This window comes from Takifugu rubripes, chromosome 13 (assembly GCF_901000725.2).
Source record: "Takifugu rubripes chromosome 13, fTakRub1.2, whole genome shotgun sequence".
Lineage (NCBI taxonomy): Eukaryota > Metazoa > Chordata > Actinopteri > Tetraodontiformes > Tetraodontidae > Takifugu > Takifugu rubripes.
This window is the reverse complement of record NC_042297.1, coordinates 10,110,724-10,130,287: the sequence shown is the minus strand read 5'-3', so window position 1 is coordinate 10,130,287 and position 19,564 is coordinate 10,110,724. Positions and strand designations below refer to the sequence as shown.

General features: G+C 45.5%; 1 protein-coding gene across 4 annotated transcripts in view; it reads right to left on the bottom strand.

Moving 5' to 3' along the window:
* Positions 1 to 17,160, bottom strand: part of igdcc4 (immunoglobulin superfamily, DCC subclass, member 4) — a 31,927-nt gene extending 14,767 nt beyond the window's left edge. Inside the window, exons 1-2 of one of the 4 annotated variants that reach the window (XM_029846539.1) lie at positions 16,594 to 17,160; positions 4,927 to 5,238 (exon numbers count right to left, since the gene is read on the bottom strand). In XM_029846539.1, coding sequence (XP_029702399.1) covers positions 4,927 to 5,238; positions 16,594 to 16,660 — 379 coding nt within the window. In that variant the 5' untranslated portion in view covers positions 16,661 to 17,160. The remainder of the gene's footprint in view (positions 1 to 4,926; positions 5,239 to 16,593) is intronic. The other 3 variants (XM_029846538.1, XM_029846537.1, XM_029846540.1) reach the window with 3 other exon arrangements.
* Between the last annotated feature and the right edge of the window lie 2,404 nt (positions 17,161 to 19,564).

Genomic DNA, 19,564 nt, shown 5'->3' with positions numbered 1-19,564 from the left:
CTTTTAAATAGGTGAAGTTGATTTTTAAGTGTGATCCAGTGCAGCGGTTTGGGGCCGTTTTCTGTGAAAGTTCCCTCCCAAAGCACGGGACAGAAGGATGGACGGAGCCTCGTGATGGACTGAGGCAAGTAAACAACATTTAAGAATAAATCGAATTTAGAAGAGCATAAACAACAATAGCAATGCCACTTTTAACTGTGTATTCACTGCACCCATTTACAGACTCTTGAAGGAGAAACTGGAGGATTTAATCAGGCTCTGATATATTATTTCACTCAACAGGTCAAGTATTGGCTGCATTCCAGGACATTGACCTAGAAGAAAGCCTGTGGACAAAGCTGAGCACCAGGAGGCAGAATTGAGCACTGTCTGAGGGTCTGATCTTTGACCCCGACCGCCTGTTGGAGGATAGAACAAAACTCAGACTCAGACTGGCTCAGACTGAGAAGTAGGGAGAGGGCATTGATTAAAGGAGAGAGCAGAGAGACACCGAAGGCGACCAGTGGCAAGGCCAAAAAGAAAGGGAGCGTGCTGACTTATGCTACAGCCTCTTTTCTTAAGTGTGGCCAGAGGTCCAGCATTTTGGTTGGAGCCATAGAAGTTACAAACCTTCCTTCACCATTGCAGGCTGCTGTTGAAGAAGAAACAATTGATGCTCCTTCATCACTGAATAAATGCTTCAGTTAAAATACACATAAACACTTTGCATGAAAGATGCGACAAGAACACAAATCACATCTTTCCAATTCTTCTCTTAGCTTTAGCAGTCCATAATTAAAACGCAAGCCGAATCAATCAATATCGTAAAGCGGGCGGCTGAACCCAATAACCTTAATATCTCTTTCCACACAACTGTTACGGTGCAATTAGACCTTGTGAGTCACATTTACTGACTTATCCAGTGTCTCCTGTTGCATTTAGCCAGTTTACAGGGTGAAAAACTGAGGGCGATGCAGGAGGACGCTGGTTTCCTGGTTTGTCTGGGACAGAACTGGGTCTATACGCCTACAGCGCGGGATGCTTAGCGACACCGCAGGTCTGTAGGAGTCATCGCGGCTGGCACTGATGTGATCAGATGTCAGCGAGGGGAGACAGGTACCAGCTCTGCGGTGAGCCGCCTCATCTGGTATCGTTAGAACTCTGTCATGACAAAGACCGCTGAGCCAGGAGTCCATCAGAGGACATCATGAACCTCTTTGAGGTGATCTGCAAAAGGAGAGTTCTGTCATTGCATGATGGTTAAATAGAAAAGCACTTTAATTAATAGATTTATGTAACCAGCGGCCATCAGACAAACTCAGAATATTAATTATTAGTTAACAGAAGTTTTAACCTTCAGTTGGTGCTCTGCATCATTGTCTGCATCAGTTTGCCATTGATGTTGCTGTGCGTCTCTGTGATTTCTTAAACAGTAACTTGATCATGCCCGTCTATAACGACCATTGAACCATTTCTTTTGTGAATAAGACATTTCGCTTGATGTGGGAAAGGCTTGCTCTGAATTTAGGGTCCAATTAAGTTCTCCTAATTGTTCTTCTGGTGAATAGGAAGGCCCGTTCTTGTTCGTTGCTAGATCAATGTCATCCCACACAAAGACTGCAGCCTTGTACTTAGTAGCTTCAGTGACACCAAAGATAATGATGGTTTCACTCTGTCTTCAGAATGCAGTGAACTGAAACCAAAAATGAGGACATGGCTCAGCCTCAAACCTTAAAATATATTTCTAGTTTACCTAAAAGTAAACTCAGTTTGAGACTGGTGGGGTCAATCTTATAATAAAAATGGCATGAGCAGCACTAAGCCTGGATTATTTAAGACTTCATCAATAAATCTTTATTTAATCTGCTTTACTTTGAATAAAGCCGTGGTTCGTTCATGTTCATATGTTTCCAGTTGAGAAAAAAAAAAGCTGAAATCTATCCAATAGCTGTTGAGCCCCCCCCCACTCCCCCAGACCCAAAGAGCATGTGTTAGACAGTGTGTCCGGTCATCCCACAGACTGACATGTCTGTCTGACTACAGCTGCTGCTAGCACATCTAGGCTGGGGGGGCAGCAGGACGTCCACTAGCTTCTCATCAACAACAGAATTACAGAGACACTGAGGGCAGAGAGCAGACATTCATTTGGAAAAGTCCGTTCCATTTTTAATTTATACTATCTAGAGGTGCGCCTTCATAAGAGGTGGCGATCCGTCAGAGAAAATGCTGTCATCCCTCCAGCGTGGGGAGCGTTGCAGGAGGGGTTGATGATTAACCCTCGTGACTCGGCGGCGGTTACTGAGATCGCGATGCCTCCATGCAAACACGTCACTCGCAAGGCTGCCAGAAAGTGCTTGACAGGCAAATGGGAATGCGTGTGTCATTGACGAAAGCTACGAGGCTCGAGTGGGCTGGATCATTCTACAGTCTCAATGCACACACAGAGTTGAGAGGAGACACTTTGCTCGTGTTGTAATGCAGCAACGGAATCTGGCTGAGCCTCCACGTCTGCCAAGGCAAAGAATAATCATGGTGTTGCTGCAGGGTCCAACTTTATGTTTAAAAAAATGTAGGCAACAGAAATCAAAAGTTGCAGCATCGCTCCTGTTCATCTGCTGCCTCGCTCTCCCACTCTCTCCCTCCAGCCCTTGACTTTCCTCTGACTTTTGCCTGTCTTTGTCTCTGTCCAACTCTGTAGCTTTGCCTCACTCTTTCGCCCCACAGCTATCAGATTGCAGCCCCCTCCCAAACACACACACACACACACACACACATAGATAATTCCACCATGTGACCCTGTTGCACACCAGCTTTCGAGCTGACCGTAAAATAGAAAATATGCACGACCCGTGATTCGTATGAAAGTATTTACATTTTTGATGTTTGGGTTTGGAAGCGTCCGCTCTTGTTGTTGGCATGAATTCATTTTCTGATTCACAGGTGAGATGTTTCTGCAGCTGTCGCACTGCCTTCAGATGAGCGAAGTAAAGAAACGTTTAATTGTTTTGGTGTTTTGAAGCCGGCTGTGTGTTGTGAGCTGAAATCCTGTTTTAGGGTGACTCTCCAGTTCATGAGGCTCTATCATACACCGTTTGGTCCAGGCCGTATCTACATGCTCATTATACTCCACAACAGTGAAGAGTGGCAGGTTTTATTTGATCATGGCAACGTTTTGACACTGGATGCCCATTCAGACTTAAGGTGGTTTGCTTGCATCTCATAGCTTCTTAGCATTAATTCTAATTCAAAAGACCATGAAGGGGTGCTTGCACCCACATTTGCATGCACGCATGCTGAAGGTCATTTTTTATGGTTTCACCATCCCCACAGACTCTCCTTCACCTCTTACACCTTCTGCCATTCATTTCCCTCTCCTTTCAGTCCGCATTGTCCGTCAAACAAGGACTCCTCATAAATAGACATGTGACAGCGGACAAAAGGGGAGGCATCCACAAAGGAAACTGTATCATTTTACACAAAGCTAATGATGAAATAAAGACGGGCACTCAAGAATGAGAGACTGACAGCCTCCTCTGGAGTGCAGTTCAGAACCTGCAGCTTGTCCTCTCTCCTCTCACACAAACAGCTTTCAGTTCATGTTGCATTCCTCCTCTGCTCTCCTTTACTCCATGACAGCTCAGAATCCTGTTTTAAAAAAAGCGTACCTGCACTCAATCACTCACAGCCCCGTCTCTGTCTGTTCAGGGTAAATGAGTGACAACTTCAGATATACAGCTGTAAATGTGGCTGAGTTGAAAGCTCTAGAAGCCATTAAAACAAAACAAAGCTGATATGTCCACTGGTGCTTTTTCCTTTTTATTTATTTTTAGATCACTTAAGGAGGTCTACTTTAGCACCTGTCTAAACAAGAACTTTCAATGGAATATGCTACATATCCCTTAACATGTTTTTGCTTTAATCAGATGTCAGTGAGGGCAGAGAGGCCCAGTTCAAGCACTGGTGAGAGCCTTGTCAACACCTGTTAGCCACAATCTTGGCAAGTCTTATTGTGTAATAGCAAAAGAGGAAACTCTTTAATAAAAAGACTTACAGCATGTAAACTGTAGTGGCCAGACCAACTCCCTCTTCAGACTAGGGTAGTTCAAAAATCATTATTTAGCTGCAGCACATCACATCAGCCTACAACAAAGGCTGCAGCAGCACAGGCAGAAACTGTAGCCTAAGCAGCACTGAGCCTTGATTATTTGAGACATCCCTTCATAAATCTTTGTACTGGTACTTTTAAAAGCCTTTACATCCTGTTTTCATTCTTGGGAATCTTTTGTCTTGTGTGCTCATAACCTTAAAGCTTTACCAGCCGGAGAGTTGACTCGCCAATTGAGACTAATGAATAATTTTACTTTAATTAGTGCTGAAAGCCCATTTACTGCATTTTGAATGTTTACTTTAAGGCATTTAGGTAAATCTTACCCAGCTCACATCACCCCTTAATGTGCAGAAATCTGACGTCTATCTGAAACCCATCCAGTAGCTCTCGAGCTCACTCGAGTTGGACAGTTATCCCATCAGCCAACACGTGTATCGGATCTTACAGCTGCTGCGAGAATGTTGGTGCTGGAGGAACAGCGGGACCTTCACTAACTTTCCATAAACAAAGGAAGAGACACTTTGGGCCAAAAGCTGACCCTGCGCTGATGTCCCCACAGTTGTGTGAGCAATGTTTCCAGTTTGAAAAACATTTCTTAGGAAATGGAATGAATTCCCTGTCTTTTTGTGTGCTTTTTCTTTTTCTTTTTTTTTTCTAACCAGAAGTTAGCAAAATGTCAGTTGTAGTCTCTCAAGGTCATGAGTGGGCAAACCTTTATGGATGGAAAATCACATTATCGCAACCTCAAGTCGCATCCGAATCTGAAATCCTTAATTTTATTAAAATAGGTGTTTCATTACAGCAGTTTAAGGGATGATATATAACTACTTGACACCTACTTGCCACGAGAACATTCACAGTTCGGCTGGTCAAGGCTCCCAGTGCGCTGGCAGTGACACAGCTATAGGCTCCCTCCACACCCGGAGGGGGCTTTCCATCCTGAGAGGGCTGCAGGAGCAAAGATCCGTTGTCCAAATACTGCACGAAGTCTCCTCCCTCCAGAGGCAGCGGCTGACCATCCTGAAGCCAGGTGACATTAAAAGGTGCCTCGGTGGCCCCAAGGTTGCAATCCAGCAAGAGGGGCAAGCCAGGCTCCAACACTACATGGCTGGGTCCACCCCCACAGCTCAGCTCCACTGAAACAATAGTTTCTGTGCGGGTGGGAAAAAAGAAGTGTGTCATTATATATGAACATGTTTTAAACAACAGTTATTCAAAAGTTTAGTTTGTCCATCTTAACACATTTTTTTATTGCAGCATAACACTATTGCAGCTCTGCCACCCTCCCTCTTGCTCATCAGAATGAGCTGATCCAGTTTATTGCTTATAGGATGGCTTCAATGACTTGATTGTGTTAGCGGTACATGGAGGGATCGGGGTAGCGCATTCCACAAAACGGGAGTTTCGGGTCACGAAGAGATGGAGTGCAAAAAAGAGGGTTGGGCAGGTGAGGGGAGGAGAGGGATTTGTCTGTCAGCAGCAGACATTAGAGTCAGTGAGATCCAGGGGGGAGCCCTGGGGCGAGGGGCCTACGAGCTGTGGAAATGAGCAGCAGAAGCATCCTCAGTTGAAGAAAACCTTCATCCACAAACTCTGAAATATTCTCTTATTGCTGAGGGAGAATCTCCTTCAGAGGTGTCTGACAAAAAGCTCTTCCCTACTGGCCAACCACCCCGGCTCTGGCTGATTGGCAGCAGAGGGAACGATACGTTCGGATTGACGATGAAAGACTTAACCTTCATCACGCCACCGTAATGTCAGCCAAAACCTCCTCTGTTTCCATTCAAGCAACGGTCGAACATCGAGGCTGCGTTGAGTTTGCACCCCTACAAAGAGAATCAGGTAAACCAAAGACAGGGGCAACGCTACCGCGAGCTTCCGTGTAGCGTTCCAGAGTTTACGAACATCTGATGAAATATACCAGAAGGAAAAACTCCAGGTTTTTGCTGTGGGACTGCACCCACTCACCTCTTATTAGTGGGTTTAATACTTTCTGGCATGAAAGGCGCCCACGTGATACCATGAGAAAAGGAAGAGAATGCTCAAGGTGAAGGACAGCGAAGTAAAGACGAAGTGGGGTTGAATCTGCACATCGACATCTGTGTTAAAATCTCAATTCTGTAGGCAAATACACTGATGCGATTTCATGAAGAAGAGGTAAAATGCTGTTTAATACCTTATAATGCGTGCTCTCTGAGAGTTCATGAACCATAAACACAAATAACTCAAAAAACAATCATCTTTCACTGAAAGAATCAGCAATGATACAGATTCAGTCTAGTTTGGCACAGCAAATGAAGATTAAATCAGGGCGAAATGCATTTTAAATGGAATGAATGCTTGCCATACATTTGTGTACTTATTAAAATTTGTACTTATATAGATGCCTGCTACGTAAATGACAAATAGAACAAAAATGGACTTTATTTTTCACATTCAGAGTTATATACCCTCAGCCCACTCAGTCACCTCCCCCTCAATGTGTGTGTTGTGTTCATTTGTTTGTTCAAAAAGCGTCATGTATTTTGAAGAAAATAAAATAATTGTGTTTAAATGAACTGAATTTCTCCTTGTGGGATCAATAAAGTAAAGCCATTTTTATTGTTCATTAAGAAAATCCAATTCAGGGCTCAAAACCGAGCAGATGGATTTTTTGGATCTCAAAGGCCTCTACTTCCGTGATCCACCTGGGCTGTCTACTGTTGTGTTAATCTACATAAATCCCCATTTTCTGTCCTCTTCTTGATGTCCACCTGGACGACAGGAGTAACATGAGACATTAAGATGGCTGCAAACAGTAGTCCTCTTGTAGCAAGGTCGCCCCAGGTAACTTGGAGGAATTCCAGTCTCGAATCAGAGGGGGGTGATCTCATAAAATGTCCTGTTTGAAAAAGTTCACATGTCATCTAACATGCATGTGTGGGTGTGTGTATATATACTATATATCTATATTTTACTGGCACTTAACTGTCTATTATTAAACACTGTCAACCAAACCAGAGTATCAACCTTTAAAGGTCACATTGTTCTTTCTAACCAGGAATCCACAGGTTTTAAGTGGCTGTGAGATAGATCAACCTCTGGCTGCTCTCTCTCGCGCGCTCACTGTGTGTGTGTGTAAGAGTGTGTGTTTGTGTGTAAGAGAGCAGGTTTCTTTCTGCTTCTTGTTCACCAGCATTGGTTTAATTAAGTTAATGGGAGATGGAATTTTCTTCCTTGATTAAATGAGGCCTGACCCCCCACCATCGTTTCCTGATGAAGAAACGAGGTAGCACTGTGCCGAGGAGGGCTGCGCACACACACACACACACACACACACACACACACACACACACACAGTGCCCATCAATCGCCATGGCAACGACACACCCATGTACACATGGACTCGTGCAAACCTTGTAAGAAAAAAAAACACACCCTTCGTGTACAAGCATGCCGACACACAAGCGCAGATCGCTTTCACAGCAACTCTCTCCTGTTTCAGCTAATTAGGTCTCATTAAGTCATTAAAACGCGAGCAGCCTTATTCCAGTTCGCTGCCAACGATTTCACCGGAGAGGTAGGGATGGTTGCACGCCGGGGATGAAAGCCATTATTTCTCGCAGAAGTTGAGAGGAGGTGTGAGGCGAACGAGGAAAAAAACAGGACAGGGCGTACTTCCTTTTAACAAGGTTCCAACACATGACACCAACCCAGTAGGAACTCACTGTGGAAGAACTTAAAGCATAAACAGAGATTACCTATTTGGGAATCTCTCACAATTTGGGAAAATGAACATGCAAGCATGTTCATGTTCATGGAGCGGCATTAAAACCAGCACAGCAATATCTGCAGCCCCAACATAAATATCTGCGCCTCATGAGGACACAGTGTGGGGAGGGGGTGGGGGGGGGGGTTTAGTGGCCATTTTACTGTTCAAATGAGAGCTGTTGGGAAGGACAGGGCGCTCTCCAGCTGTGCGAGCACGCTGAGCTGCAGTGAATGGATCACGATGGCACTCTGCCAGAATCAGTCATAGCTTACACTGCGTTGGGAGCAAACACACACACACACACACACACACACACACATACACAAAAGCACATTTCACATGTATTATACACCGCCCATATAGCATCACTAGCTATCGACATTTTTTTCTGGCTATGCATCGGTCTTACACGGGGATTAAAGTAGGACTGCAATGATTTATTAAATCAGTATAAATGTGTTTGTACTGTACAGAGTCGGAGATGGAAAACAAATTCTATTTTTTGGGAAAAAAAAGTGTGTTTCCTGTTTTCGAATTAAACAAAAATGGCATGAATAATAATGATTAAGATCATGCTAGTCTGTTTCTGTTAGCCATTTTAAAGAAGCTCTGGGTCTTTGCATGCAAATGTTCTTTTTTTCTGATTCTGGTGCTCCATAAGAATATGGAGGATTTTGTATCTTGCTTCTAAATCAGAGACCAAGTGGGCACATTTCTGTTTCCTCACTGTGTGCACATAAGTACAGACACACGAAATAGCATCACTGCCTTTCCACTTTATGTTTAGTGACCAAAGGACAACCACATAAGCTTTATTGGGCTTGGAACTAATGTTTCAATAAGAGTTCAATAAGACCCACAGCTTGGACCGCATAGCTCCCGATGAAAAGCCAGAGAGTTGAAAGAGCTGTAGATTTAATATGAAGCCCTGGACAAGGTGAAGCATTTAGAGTGAACTACTAAGCTAAAAGAAAAAAAAAAAATAAAATAAAACTTTTTCTTAAAATGAGGTTTATATTGGGAAAAAGTCTCTTCATAGAATAACTGAATTGGATTAAAAATTCTGATGTATAAATAAGGTTTATGAAAACAGGATTATCACTTAAAGCATTCAAACCCAGAGTGTGGATTAAAAGCTGCTTTAACTGTTTAGGAAGAACATAATGCACTCAGACAGACAGACAGATAGATAGACAGATAGAAGGAAGGCTGAGTGCACACTTCAGAAGATGGAAAATTCAAGGTACACTATGAAGAGGAAAGATACACCATGAGGGAACAAACTAAAGAATTTTTAAAACAATAGTCTACAACAGTGCAGGTAAGGTTAGGCAAGGCTGTCTCCAGTCGAGTCCAGTGCAATGTGATTACAGGTGCATTTGACACGAAGGACCATGAAGAACACTCTGTGCAGTGATATGCAGTGACTGGTGCCTCCCGCTGAAGGGACACGGCTGCGGTGGATAATTGCTATGGATCCACAAAAGAAGAACTATTTAGGGGTCATATTGGTGTCGGAAACTGGGCTCCCATAGGCAAAGAGGACAAGGGCAGTGATCGTGTGTGTGTGTGTGTGTGTGTGTGTGAGAGAGAGAGAGAGAGAGAGAGAGCAAGATTACATAGTAAAACTCTCATTTGTTTGAGTGATCTGAATCTATCTGAGGCAGATATCTTCTGTGATGGTAAATCAGTGTTTACGATTTCTGGAGTGCTGCAGAAGGCTGTGCGTCACTCCGCGTTCTGAACAGCTGCTCTGTTAGGTGTTAAACAGCCCAGCTGTGGTTTACTCCCATGATAATGCAAGACAGTGGGCTTCCTTCACCCTCAGATGCCTTTACACAGCTTCGGTATCGGCAGGGTTGACTGAGATCACATGTAATGACTCTTTCCAGCATCTTTAAAAAGTTTGTTTCCAGTCTAATCGGTGAGGTTCAACTGGTTTATTGTTACTTTTAATTCCGGTTCAGGTTGGAACCCACTATGGAGATTTTGGTTGAATAGGGACATTGCCGGGTTTAACCAGACTAACAATGAATCCTCGGTGTTCATGTGAAAATCACATTTTCTTTTCTTTTTTATAGATCCTGTCTAAAGGGTGACATGGCTCCCCCTCTGTGTGTGACAGAATGTCACTCTCATATATGCTTTTCTTGTATTAATTATATTTCTTTTCCACTAAAACCCAGTGATTTGAGTAAAGGTCCCAAATTAAAACGTCAATGCTAATATCTGAGCATGTTTACAATAAAAAAGAGAATCCAAAAGTTCGCTTGGATCCCTCAGGACAAGTAGCATTTTACTGACTTTAAAAGCATGTCACAGGTGGTGGTACGAATGAAAAGTTAGCGGTCAGAGTGACCCAAAGATAGGTGAATTAAAAAGAAATAACAAAAAAAAATAAACACTGCTGCAAAAAAGCCATGAAGCTGCGTGCTGGGACAAACATGGCTGCCGTCCTCCACAGGTGGGAACGAGGGTGGGGGAGGGATGCAGGAGGAGGTGAATCACTTCAGCCCCTCGTGCCTCCTGCTCTATGTACAGTGCTCACTCATCCAAGTCCGACTTCCTCCAATCACAGCGCACCTTCCCTTTATGAAGGGCCTCCCAACAGCACGGGGCCATGTCAACTGTCAGGCCCACTTGCGCGAGTCAACAAAGCGAGTTATAAAACTAACACGGGAGTAACGCGGCCGAATCAGAATCTGCTCATTCACGCGGGGGCGCGGTGAACACGCAGGAATTTGTGACCCAAATAGTGGTTTAACACACAATCCCAGTTACAGGACGCTGGAGCGGAAGCTGGAAAAAGGCAAAACGCGTCGCCCTAAAATGTGTCACCTGGAAAACAATAAAGATTGACAGTAAGACGGGGCCGATCTCACAGGGGGACAGAGATGATAAATGCGGCTGCGACGTGACAGCAGGTACAGGACGTTCCGCTCACCCCCATGGTGCTCCACAATTAAATGTTCCATCACTGCTGTGAGACATTTGCTGTGATCTTTGAGGAAGGCGTTGCATTTGAATGAGCGGTAACAAATTCACCCGCGTCCCGTCATTTCCCCGAGGATTCTTGAGAGTGCGCTTCGTACAAATGATTAATCCTGGAATCAAAGACCGAAAAGCGACATTGTACTGCAGTTATTTTCTTTTTTTGCCTTTCCCTTCTCAGTATCAAATCTTTAAAATGATTATCCGCGATTCTTCTGAGAAAACGCCTTCTATTCAACATAAGTGGAATCAGAAGCAAAATAGGCTTCACTTTCAACGAAGCCATCTACCTGCCGGTGGAAACAAACAAAACAAATGAGGGAACTTTTAATGGCATGATTTCGAAGTCATTTCACGTCTATACATAAATTCAAAGAACGCCTGATTGAAAGGAAGAAATTCAACTAAAATCCAAGTGATGTTTTTATTTGCAGCTGCTGGAGAGAGGCTCAAAAGTGTGTGGCTACATTTCCTTGTCAGGGCCACTGATTTTTACTTTCACTCTTTGAATATGACCTTATTATAGAGATCCTTGATTGGAAGCCACTTAGAGTGGCTTTTGCTTGGGGAACGTGTTCTCGAGCTTTAATTCACGGTGTATACACTTCATTTCATACCATATAAGATTAGATTTGCCCAGGCACAGAAGCTAAAAGCATTTCTCAAATGTGTATCCAATTGTTGCGACTGCCTCATCAGTGTGCTCTCTTCAAATGGGACCGATCCGTAAACAAGCAGCTTGCCGGCTCACACGCACACTAAAACTTCAGCTAATGAGAGAATGAGAAGGTTGCATCAGTTACATGCTGCCGAGTCCAGCGGGTACAGCTAATGAAATACATACTTTCTCCTCCAAAGAGGTCCACAACTGCAGTTTACTGCCTCCTTTTGATGTTCACCAACCTCATTACTCAACCTACTGCCTCTCTGGCCAGTCCTATAGTGTTTCTACATTCAAAGCATTTGGGGTTTTAGGCGGCGGCCAGAGCGATAGCCGGCTTTTCCAGTGATGTTGTGCTTCAGACTGAAGTTGACGTCGGCCGAGCTTGTTGGGGCGATGTATTTTATTACCCCGGTGCAGCAGCAGCAGGGACATCATGCGTAGTTATCTATGACAGTCTGTGGCAAACGTCACTGAGCCAATAAGCAGACGGGATGAAAAGTGCAATCTGTCTGAGTGCCTTTGTCGCCGCAGTAATATCTGTTGTTCCTCCTGGGAACAAAGAACCAAGAGAAAGTGCCACTGATAAGAAGCAATGCTTTAAAAAAGGAAAGAAAACAAACCCCTTAACTCCGTTGTGACTGGATGGAAATGTGAGCTGTTACAGTCACACTTCTTGTGATCTACACATGGCAGAGAGCTCATTTATATGGCTCCTTTAAAAAAATTCCATCGCATATTAAATATTCAACGATCACATTGTGGGCCGACACGAGGCCACAGTCTAAATGTTATCAAAGCAGATCTGGCAGATACACTAAAGAGGTGCTGATTTATATTTCTTTATGTAAATGAGCTAATGACATATGAAAAAGAAATCAGTGAATTATCATCCCGGAGAATCTTAAATATTTAACATGGGCAGCACCTGCCTGCGCACTGCCGATCTCACATTTTTAATTTATTCTTACTACAAAATACATCTGGACAATTTTTTTTTTTTAACTCCAGAAGAGGAGGAATTCAGCAGATGGAATTTGTGCTCCGAGCTCTGTCTACCTGCATCAGCGTGGTTCTGCTCCCTGAGCATGAAAAGAGGGAACGCTGGGCACCGGAAATTTAACATATTCACTAGGAATCAGCATATTGGCCGCAGAAGTACATGCAGCCTGTACTCAGCCCAGGGGCTCTTTAAATAATATGCATCCTAATTTAACTGGGACTCTCGTGTGGGGGGGTGTACTCACAAATCACAGCTGACACACCCATCCACACATGCTAGTAAACAGGCGCGCACGCCAGGGTGAAATCTCCCCAGCAAACAGGCAAACACACGCAGACTCGGTTGATTGAATGCTAACGTGCAGAGCCAAGGCCCGCACGATCCGCGCACGTGTGAGACAAGCTCTGATGTGGCGAGACGAAGGATTAGCGCCTCAAGATGAGAACACAGGACACCTCGGAGGAGGTGGGTTGGGGAATAACGACCGTGACTGGGATCCAGAGGCTCAGATGGACAGTTGCACAGCAGATAGCAGCTATTCGGGCCACACCCCCTGTGTCTGGCCACACCCCCTCTTGGATGAAAACTAACAATATATAAGTACCAGGGCCAAATTGGACAAATTAGTGGCACCGTGCCCTGAAAGCTGCTGCTTTGCATTTTGCACACTTGATTAAAAACTCAGCGAAGACCTGTGGCTTCACGCCACAGACAGAAAGAATGAATAGAAGGTGAAGCGTTGGACTTGGAGGGGGGCAAAGTCCCTTCATCACATATTTAATGATTTTATTTATTGAGTTTACTGACTGACATGTGCCTGATGGCAGAGGGCGAGAAAAAGAAAACTCAACAATAATGTCAGTACGCTTTTATTGTGGCGTATTAATGGCGCTAACGTAAGACACATGCTTTTAGAATAGCCCTTGGTTTAAAATTAAGTGTCCACTTGAGAGGCGGCCAGGAACAGGGACTATTTTAGAGTCAGGAGTCCACATAAACTCAGCCGGCCGTCTTTCCTTTAATGAACACCGTTTAAATGACAAAGTAAAACCGGACACAGAGCCTAAAAACATTGTTTCCACTTTGTTCCTCCAAACAGGCGTCTGCTCACCTTTGCCACAGCGTTTTATCCACATCTGCAGGTCGTTGGAATATCACCAAATCCGTGTCCACCGAAATCTGTCCAGACTTTTGCAGCCTCATTTGAAAAAAGATTGAATTCTCTTCCAAAGGAGGTTCAACACAACAACAGACCAGCGGTTTTGTACCTTGTTCAAACGAAATCTAATAAAATAAAACCAGACGAGCGTCCAGAGCCTGTTGTGCTTAATTAACGTGGGACTCAAGTGAGACAAATATATCTGGAAAGATCAGATTTATATTCAAACACTTCATGAACTAATCAAATGGATCAAATGAGGCTGCTGACTTAGACTGTTTGGAAATAAGAAGAAAGACGTTCCACAGGAACATTAATTCACTGTCTTTGACAAGCTTAACTATGACGAGACGGCAGCTGTATAGAAACTCTGACTGGATTAGACTGAAAATGTGCATCTGTCTAAAAAGACTGCCGTGTGGTTATGTGTGGAATATCAGGCCCTACTGTGCTGCGCACCGACGTTTTGATGATGATCACAAATGACCACAAATGCACCGCTCTAAATTCCGCCAAGCTGCAAATCTGAAACCCTTGTCCAACTTTACATCGCCACATATTTAGGCTAGAGAATGGAATTTGGACCGGAGTACATGGTGCAGTGGAATAAATGGTTGACTCAAAGAGCATTTCCCTCCCACCAGCGCACAGGGTCATTCCAACCAAGTTGCTCACCGCACGCAAATTTCCTCTGGCGTTCAGTCTTTTGGAGGGGAAAAAGGAGCTGCACGCGAACGCCGCCTGACCTGAGAACATTGAAGCAATATCTGCTCACAGACTAATGCAGCAGGTTTTTTTTTATGTTATTGAGTGCTGTTAGAATCATGCACCAGTGCAAACTCAAATCATTGGAATGGTTTTATTCAAATGATTTCCCTTATCTGGAAATGAAAACGGTGCCTTCCTTTTTCTTTTTATTGTTTTTTAATGTTAGCAATGTGGATTGCGGTAATTCTACTTTTCCCGCCAAAAGAGGCAACACTGTGGTGCCACAGAGCCACAGGAGCGGAGAGCTTTCCCGCTCACCTGCTGGCACAAGTCAAGTGAACGCGCATTAACGTCAAGCGTTTGCGAGATGCCGTATGAGATGTGACAACGTTGCGTGAGGCGTTACATTGATGCCCAGAGATTCACGCAGATGCTCTTTTCATATGAGCCGGTTAACGAGCGCATGTGACACTGCTGGAACACGTTTTCAATCCATCAGAACAGCCTCTATTGTTGGCGGACGGAAGGTCGACCCTTGACCTCAGATTAGCTTCTTCTGGTGACCGCAAATTCATCCTTGTCCCGAAATCCCCTCCCTCCCCACCCTCAGCTGCCCACCCGCTCGGCGGCCTCGGTTCCCACGGCCGACACCGACCGCTCAGCATTGGCGCTCCACTCGACCGTCACAGCACACGCACAGAGACGTGCACACGCCAGCAGGCCGCGAACGCCGAGCGGTGTGACCACAGATCGAGCGCGTACTTATCACCACCAACTCGCACTTGAGTGTGTTTGTTCCATTTATCTGTTTGTTTGTGACCGCCAGTTATTTCAGCGTGCGCCTCGTTTATCAACCCAGCGGCTCTTCCGACGGCGGCTACCTGTCACAACTTGCAGCGATAAATCAGGGGCGCGGATAAATCCCCGCGTCCATCAGGATCTCCATTTACCTGCGAGAGAGATTCCATCATCTGAATGCAAGCGCCACTCACGCTAGTGTCAGGATGAGCTCATAGGGCAGCCTTATTTATTCTGTCTCTGCTGGCGTCTGCGCGTCCTGGAAGTCCAACAGCATATAAATTGCCTTCTCTGACCTGCTCCAGTTAAATCAAATGAAAAGTGAAGCATCCTGGACGCTCAACGCGCTCCACCCACCACCACTTCAAGGCTTCTCTGTTCACAATTCAACAAAAAAGTCATGGAACCTGGTTGATGAGTTAGTTGATGAGATCCAGTCCGACACGCTGGGCCCATCTCTCAGATGAAGAGGAGCCATACAGGGTAATAAAAACAGACGCAACTGACGTGCCAGTGGCTGCTGGAGTGGGCTGAACTTTAATATCAGCCTCTGTATATGTGGATTGAGGATAAGGGGGACAAGTTATGAAATAAAAGGATGACTGGGGTGAAAATAGAAATCAAATCACATCTCTTTCTCTCTCTGATAAAGTCCCAAAACTTTTTTTTCCCTGCTTATAACCCATGAAACCAAAAATGTGTGCTGCAGTCTGACACCTGAGGCCAAAGCAAACCCAAAACTTCCGTCTCTGGTAGTCAGAACGGTATTTAATGCTTTGTTCACTACATGTGGATGCAGAAATACTTGATGCCCTCTCCTCAGCCCTCGGACAAAACACTGGTGCCATCTCACTTCCAGCACTTTAACCAGCAGTGATGTTCCGCACAGGTCTTTGTCATGTAAATAGAGCCGCCGTCTCGTCGCCGCCTGTGTGGGCTGACTTTCCTCTTTGCGCTCTCTCCCAAGCGTGTGCGACTACCCAGCACTTCCACCTTTCCCATTTAAACGTTCCCCGGCTCGTTTCTCTCAAAATCCACACATGCAAGGTGCAAACGAGTTAAGTTAAGCGCGTTTCAAGGCCGAGGCTGACTCCAGAAGCCTCCGGCCGCGGCCGGAACATAAACTTCTCCACCAGTTCGAAGCCCTCTGGCGGCTCTGGGGGACCCGTTTCCGAGCCAATGCTGCAACTTTGAAAACAAGGAGCGCCTCCCGCGTTCGAGACAGCCCGTTAAGTAAACGTGCCGGAGAGGCCACCAAAGGTTACCGAGCACACGGGTGCATGTTACAGCAAGGTGCGCATTCGCCCGTCGGTTCTCGTATCACATCCCAGTTTAACGGTACCGTCGGCGCGGCTGCGCTTTAGGGGGGAGTGAACCGTCTCACACGTTATGCCCCAAAAACAAACCATGCGGGAGATTAAAGTGAGTGTTTTACCTTGTTTGGATGGACCACAAAGCAGCCAAAGAAGACAGAATAGCCTAATTGGACTCTCCAGCGCCATGTACAGCCTCTGATTTCCACCAGCGGGGTAGCGGTCTGCGTCTATCCAGGCAGCTGTACCGTCACAGCGACATAAGCCTATGCTGGAATCCGCTTTTGTCTCTGCCGGTGCGTAAAAGAGTCTCCGGCTCTCTTTGGTCACGCAGACGCTCGGTCCACCTAACAATAAGGCTGCGTTGGTCCGGGGAGCGCCGTCTTGTCTCTCAGCGCTTCAACGCCATGTTGCGAACCAATGTTAAGTGTGTGTGGGGTGTGTGTGTGTGTGTGTGTGTGTGTGTGTGTGTGTGTGTGTTGGCGGCTGGTCTGCGCGCACACACAAGCAGAGAGAGAACGCATGGGCGCACACGAGCGCACGCTCTTACACGCACACGCACATTCACCAGACAGTGGCTGGCTGCTTCGCCTGAGTCCTGGAAAGCACTCGGGGGACACTAACACACTCCCTCTTCTTCCTTCTTTTTTGGCTGGGCTCCGAGCTCCAACAAACACTTGGGAGGATCTTTCAGAGCGGATATGGTCATTTCACCGCGAAGCTTCGAGACCGAGTGTGCAAGCGCGATCATGTGCGCGCAACTACAGCTGTAAATGGGATGACGTCCCCGCCGAACCCAGGCGCGGAGAGATACTCTGTTGAGGAGGAGACTACCTATTCAGTTATTTAAAAAGCCTTCGTCTCTCTAGCTTTCTCTTTCTCTCACTCTCTCTCTCACACACACGCGCGCACACACACATTCGTCCTTGTGTATATCAGAGACAAATGTACATGACAACATGTAAGTAAAACAAAACCGGGGGGGGGGGGGGGGGGGGGGACAGGAGAGTGGCACACGTGCACCCTGCAAAACAGACAAGAGGAGGAGGAAGGAGGGAAGCTGAGATGGGGGGTGGGTGTGTGTGTGTGTGTGCGCGCATCCCAATCAATCAGGCAGGCTGCCTCCTGTACTGGCTGGACCCACTGACTCTTGCGGTAGCGGGAGCCAGCTGGAGCCCAGCCTTCCTCCAGCAGACAAAAGACTCCGCCTCGCGCAGCACTCGCAGCATCACAGCATCACCGACTCAGGCAGCAAAGGCTGAGAGGGAAAGGAGAACACAAAAGCTCCCCTCCAGCAGTCAGATGCAGCTATCAAAGCTTCCCCTTCGCTCTCGTAAACCTCTTTTTTTTGGGGGGGGGGGTTCTTTAAAATGTCCATGCACTGCACCATCCCGCCACCACCAGCACATCGCCTGCCTCCTAAAGCAGAAAGGCGTGTGGTCAAAAATGGCCCTAATGAAGGAGTTCCCTTTGAGAAGCTAATAATATCTTGTCTGGCCGGCTTTCTCGTCTGGGCATTTTCATTTACGATGTGCGATTGATTTGAGCTGATGAAATGAAAGGGGACCGAGGAATTTCCCAGGTGAGTGCTTAAAGAAAACGGCTGAGCCATCGGATTATGGGATTGTGCTGGGGAAAACCTAATTGCGCCGCTGTATCCGCTGTAATGATGGTCTGTAATTTCTCCCATTCCCTCATCTCTTCGCTTTTATTTATTTAATAGACTAATATAGACTCTAGGAAATGTCCCAGGCTGGGTGATATTGCAGAAAGTCAAAGACCAAATGGAATTTCCATAAAGGCAGCGACTTCTCACTCAACAGTTCTGGTTCGTAGTTTGTCAGCGTTTGGAGCCTCTTCCATCACAAAAGGGATATTTGGTTGCGTGTGGCTTCTCAAGGTCTCAAACTGTCGCTAATACGCATAGGTCTTCACCGGCTAGTTGGAAAAAATGTCGAGGAATCTTTCCTTTTCTTGTTAAAAAAGTGAAAGGAGACTTATTTAAACATTCGCTGATCTGCCAGTTGAGGCCATTCAGGGGAGAATGGGGCTGCATGAACACTTCCTACTTATGTCATTTGATTTGGCGGTTGATCCCTGGTTGGCGGCTCCGTTACTCTTGAAAACAAGAGTTTTGTGATGATTTTGGATATTAGCTGAACGGGTCTGCTGCTCCAACGAGATGAAGCGGCATACAGAAGTCTGCAAGGGATCATTTACTTTCAGTAGGAGTCCGTCCGTGTGTTTGCTAATAGGAACAAGAGAGCGGCTGATGAGGATGCTCTTTGTTTGTGGAGCATTCAGCAGTTAGCATCAGGTTTTGGATGCTCCTCTCTCGTGTGCAGTACGCTCCAGGCAAGGATTCAGCTCCAAAGATCCTCTTTTCTGGTGCACTATCTCACCTTTTTGGGGTTCTCTCGGGGAAATTCAATGTATTCTATCTGGTGGTTTGTTACAGATTTCAGTGTTAGCTCGGATTTCGGAACTGAGCTGCTTTGTTTGAGCCTGCAGAAAAAGATTCTCCACGAAGAAAAATATCTGTTTGTCCAAAACTTTCAGCTTCAGCCCATTAGTTTTCTATACTACACCCCAGGTTTCTCTTCCCAGACTTCCCCAAGAACTGAATTCATATTTACAGCCTTTTACCTATCCCTGCACAGACCATGATACATGACACAACTCGATCTACCTCGATTCCAGAATATCAATTCCTCACCGCGGCCTTAGCTGTCGAGACAAGGACCTTGGAGACCAAGATTGGGCAGATGATTTGAGGCTGAAAACTTATTTTTTGGCACTCTCGACTAATCTCCACCATCGTATATCCCTCAGGATGCTGTCACCTTCGCAAAGTTCCCTCCCTTTACCTACTTTACGGTCGTGGTGTCGTTAATAAACCCAACATGGAAGTTGATCTTAGCCACATGCTGGATAATATTGGTTTGATACTCAAAAGTTTTTTCAAAAAAGTTTTCACCTACATCTTGTATCTATAGTGAAACATATTCTACCAGAAGATTTGAAGATGATACGACTAGTTAGCAACGACTAGTTAGTGTTGTAGAAAGCATGCTATACTGTATTACAGTGGTA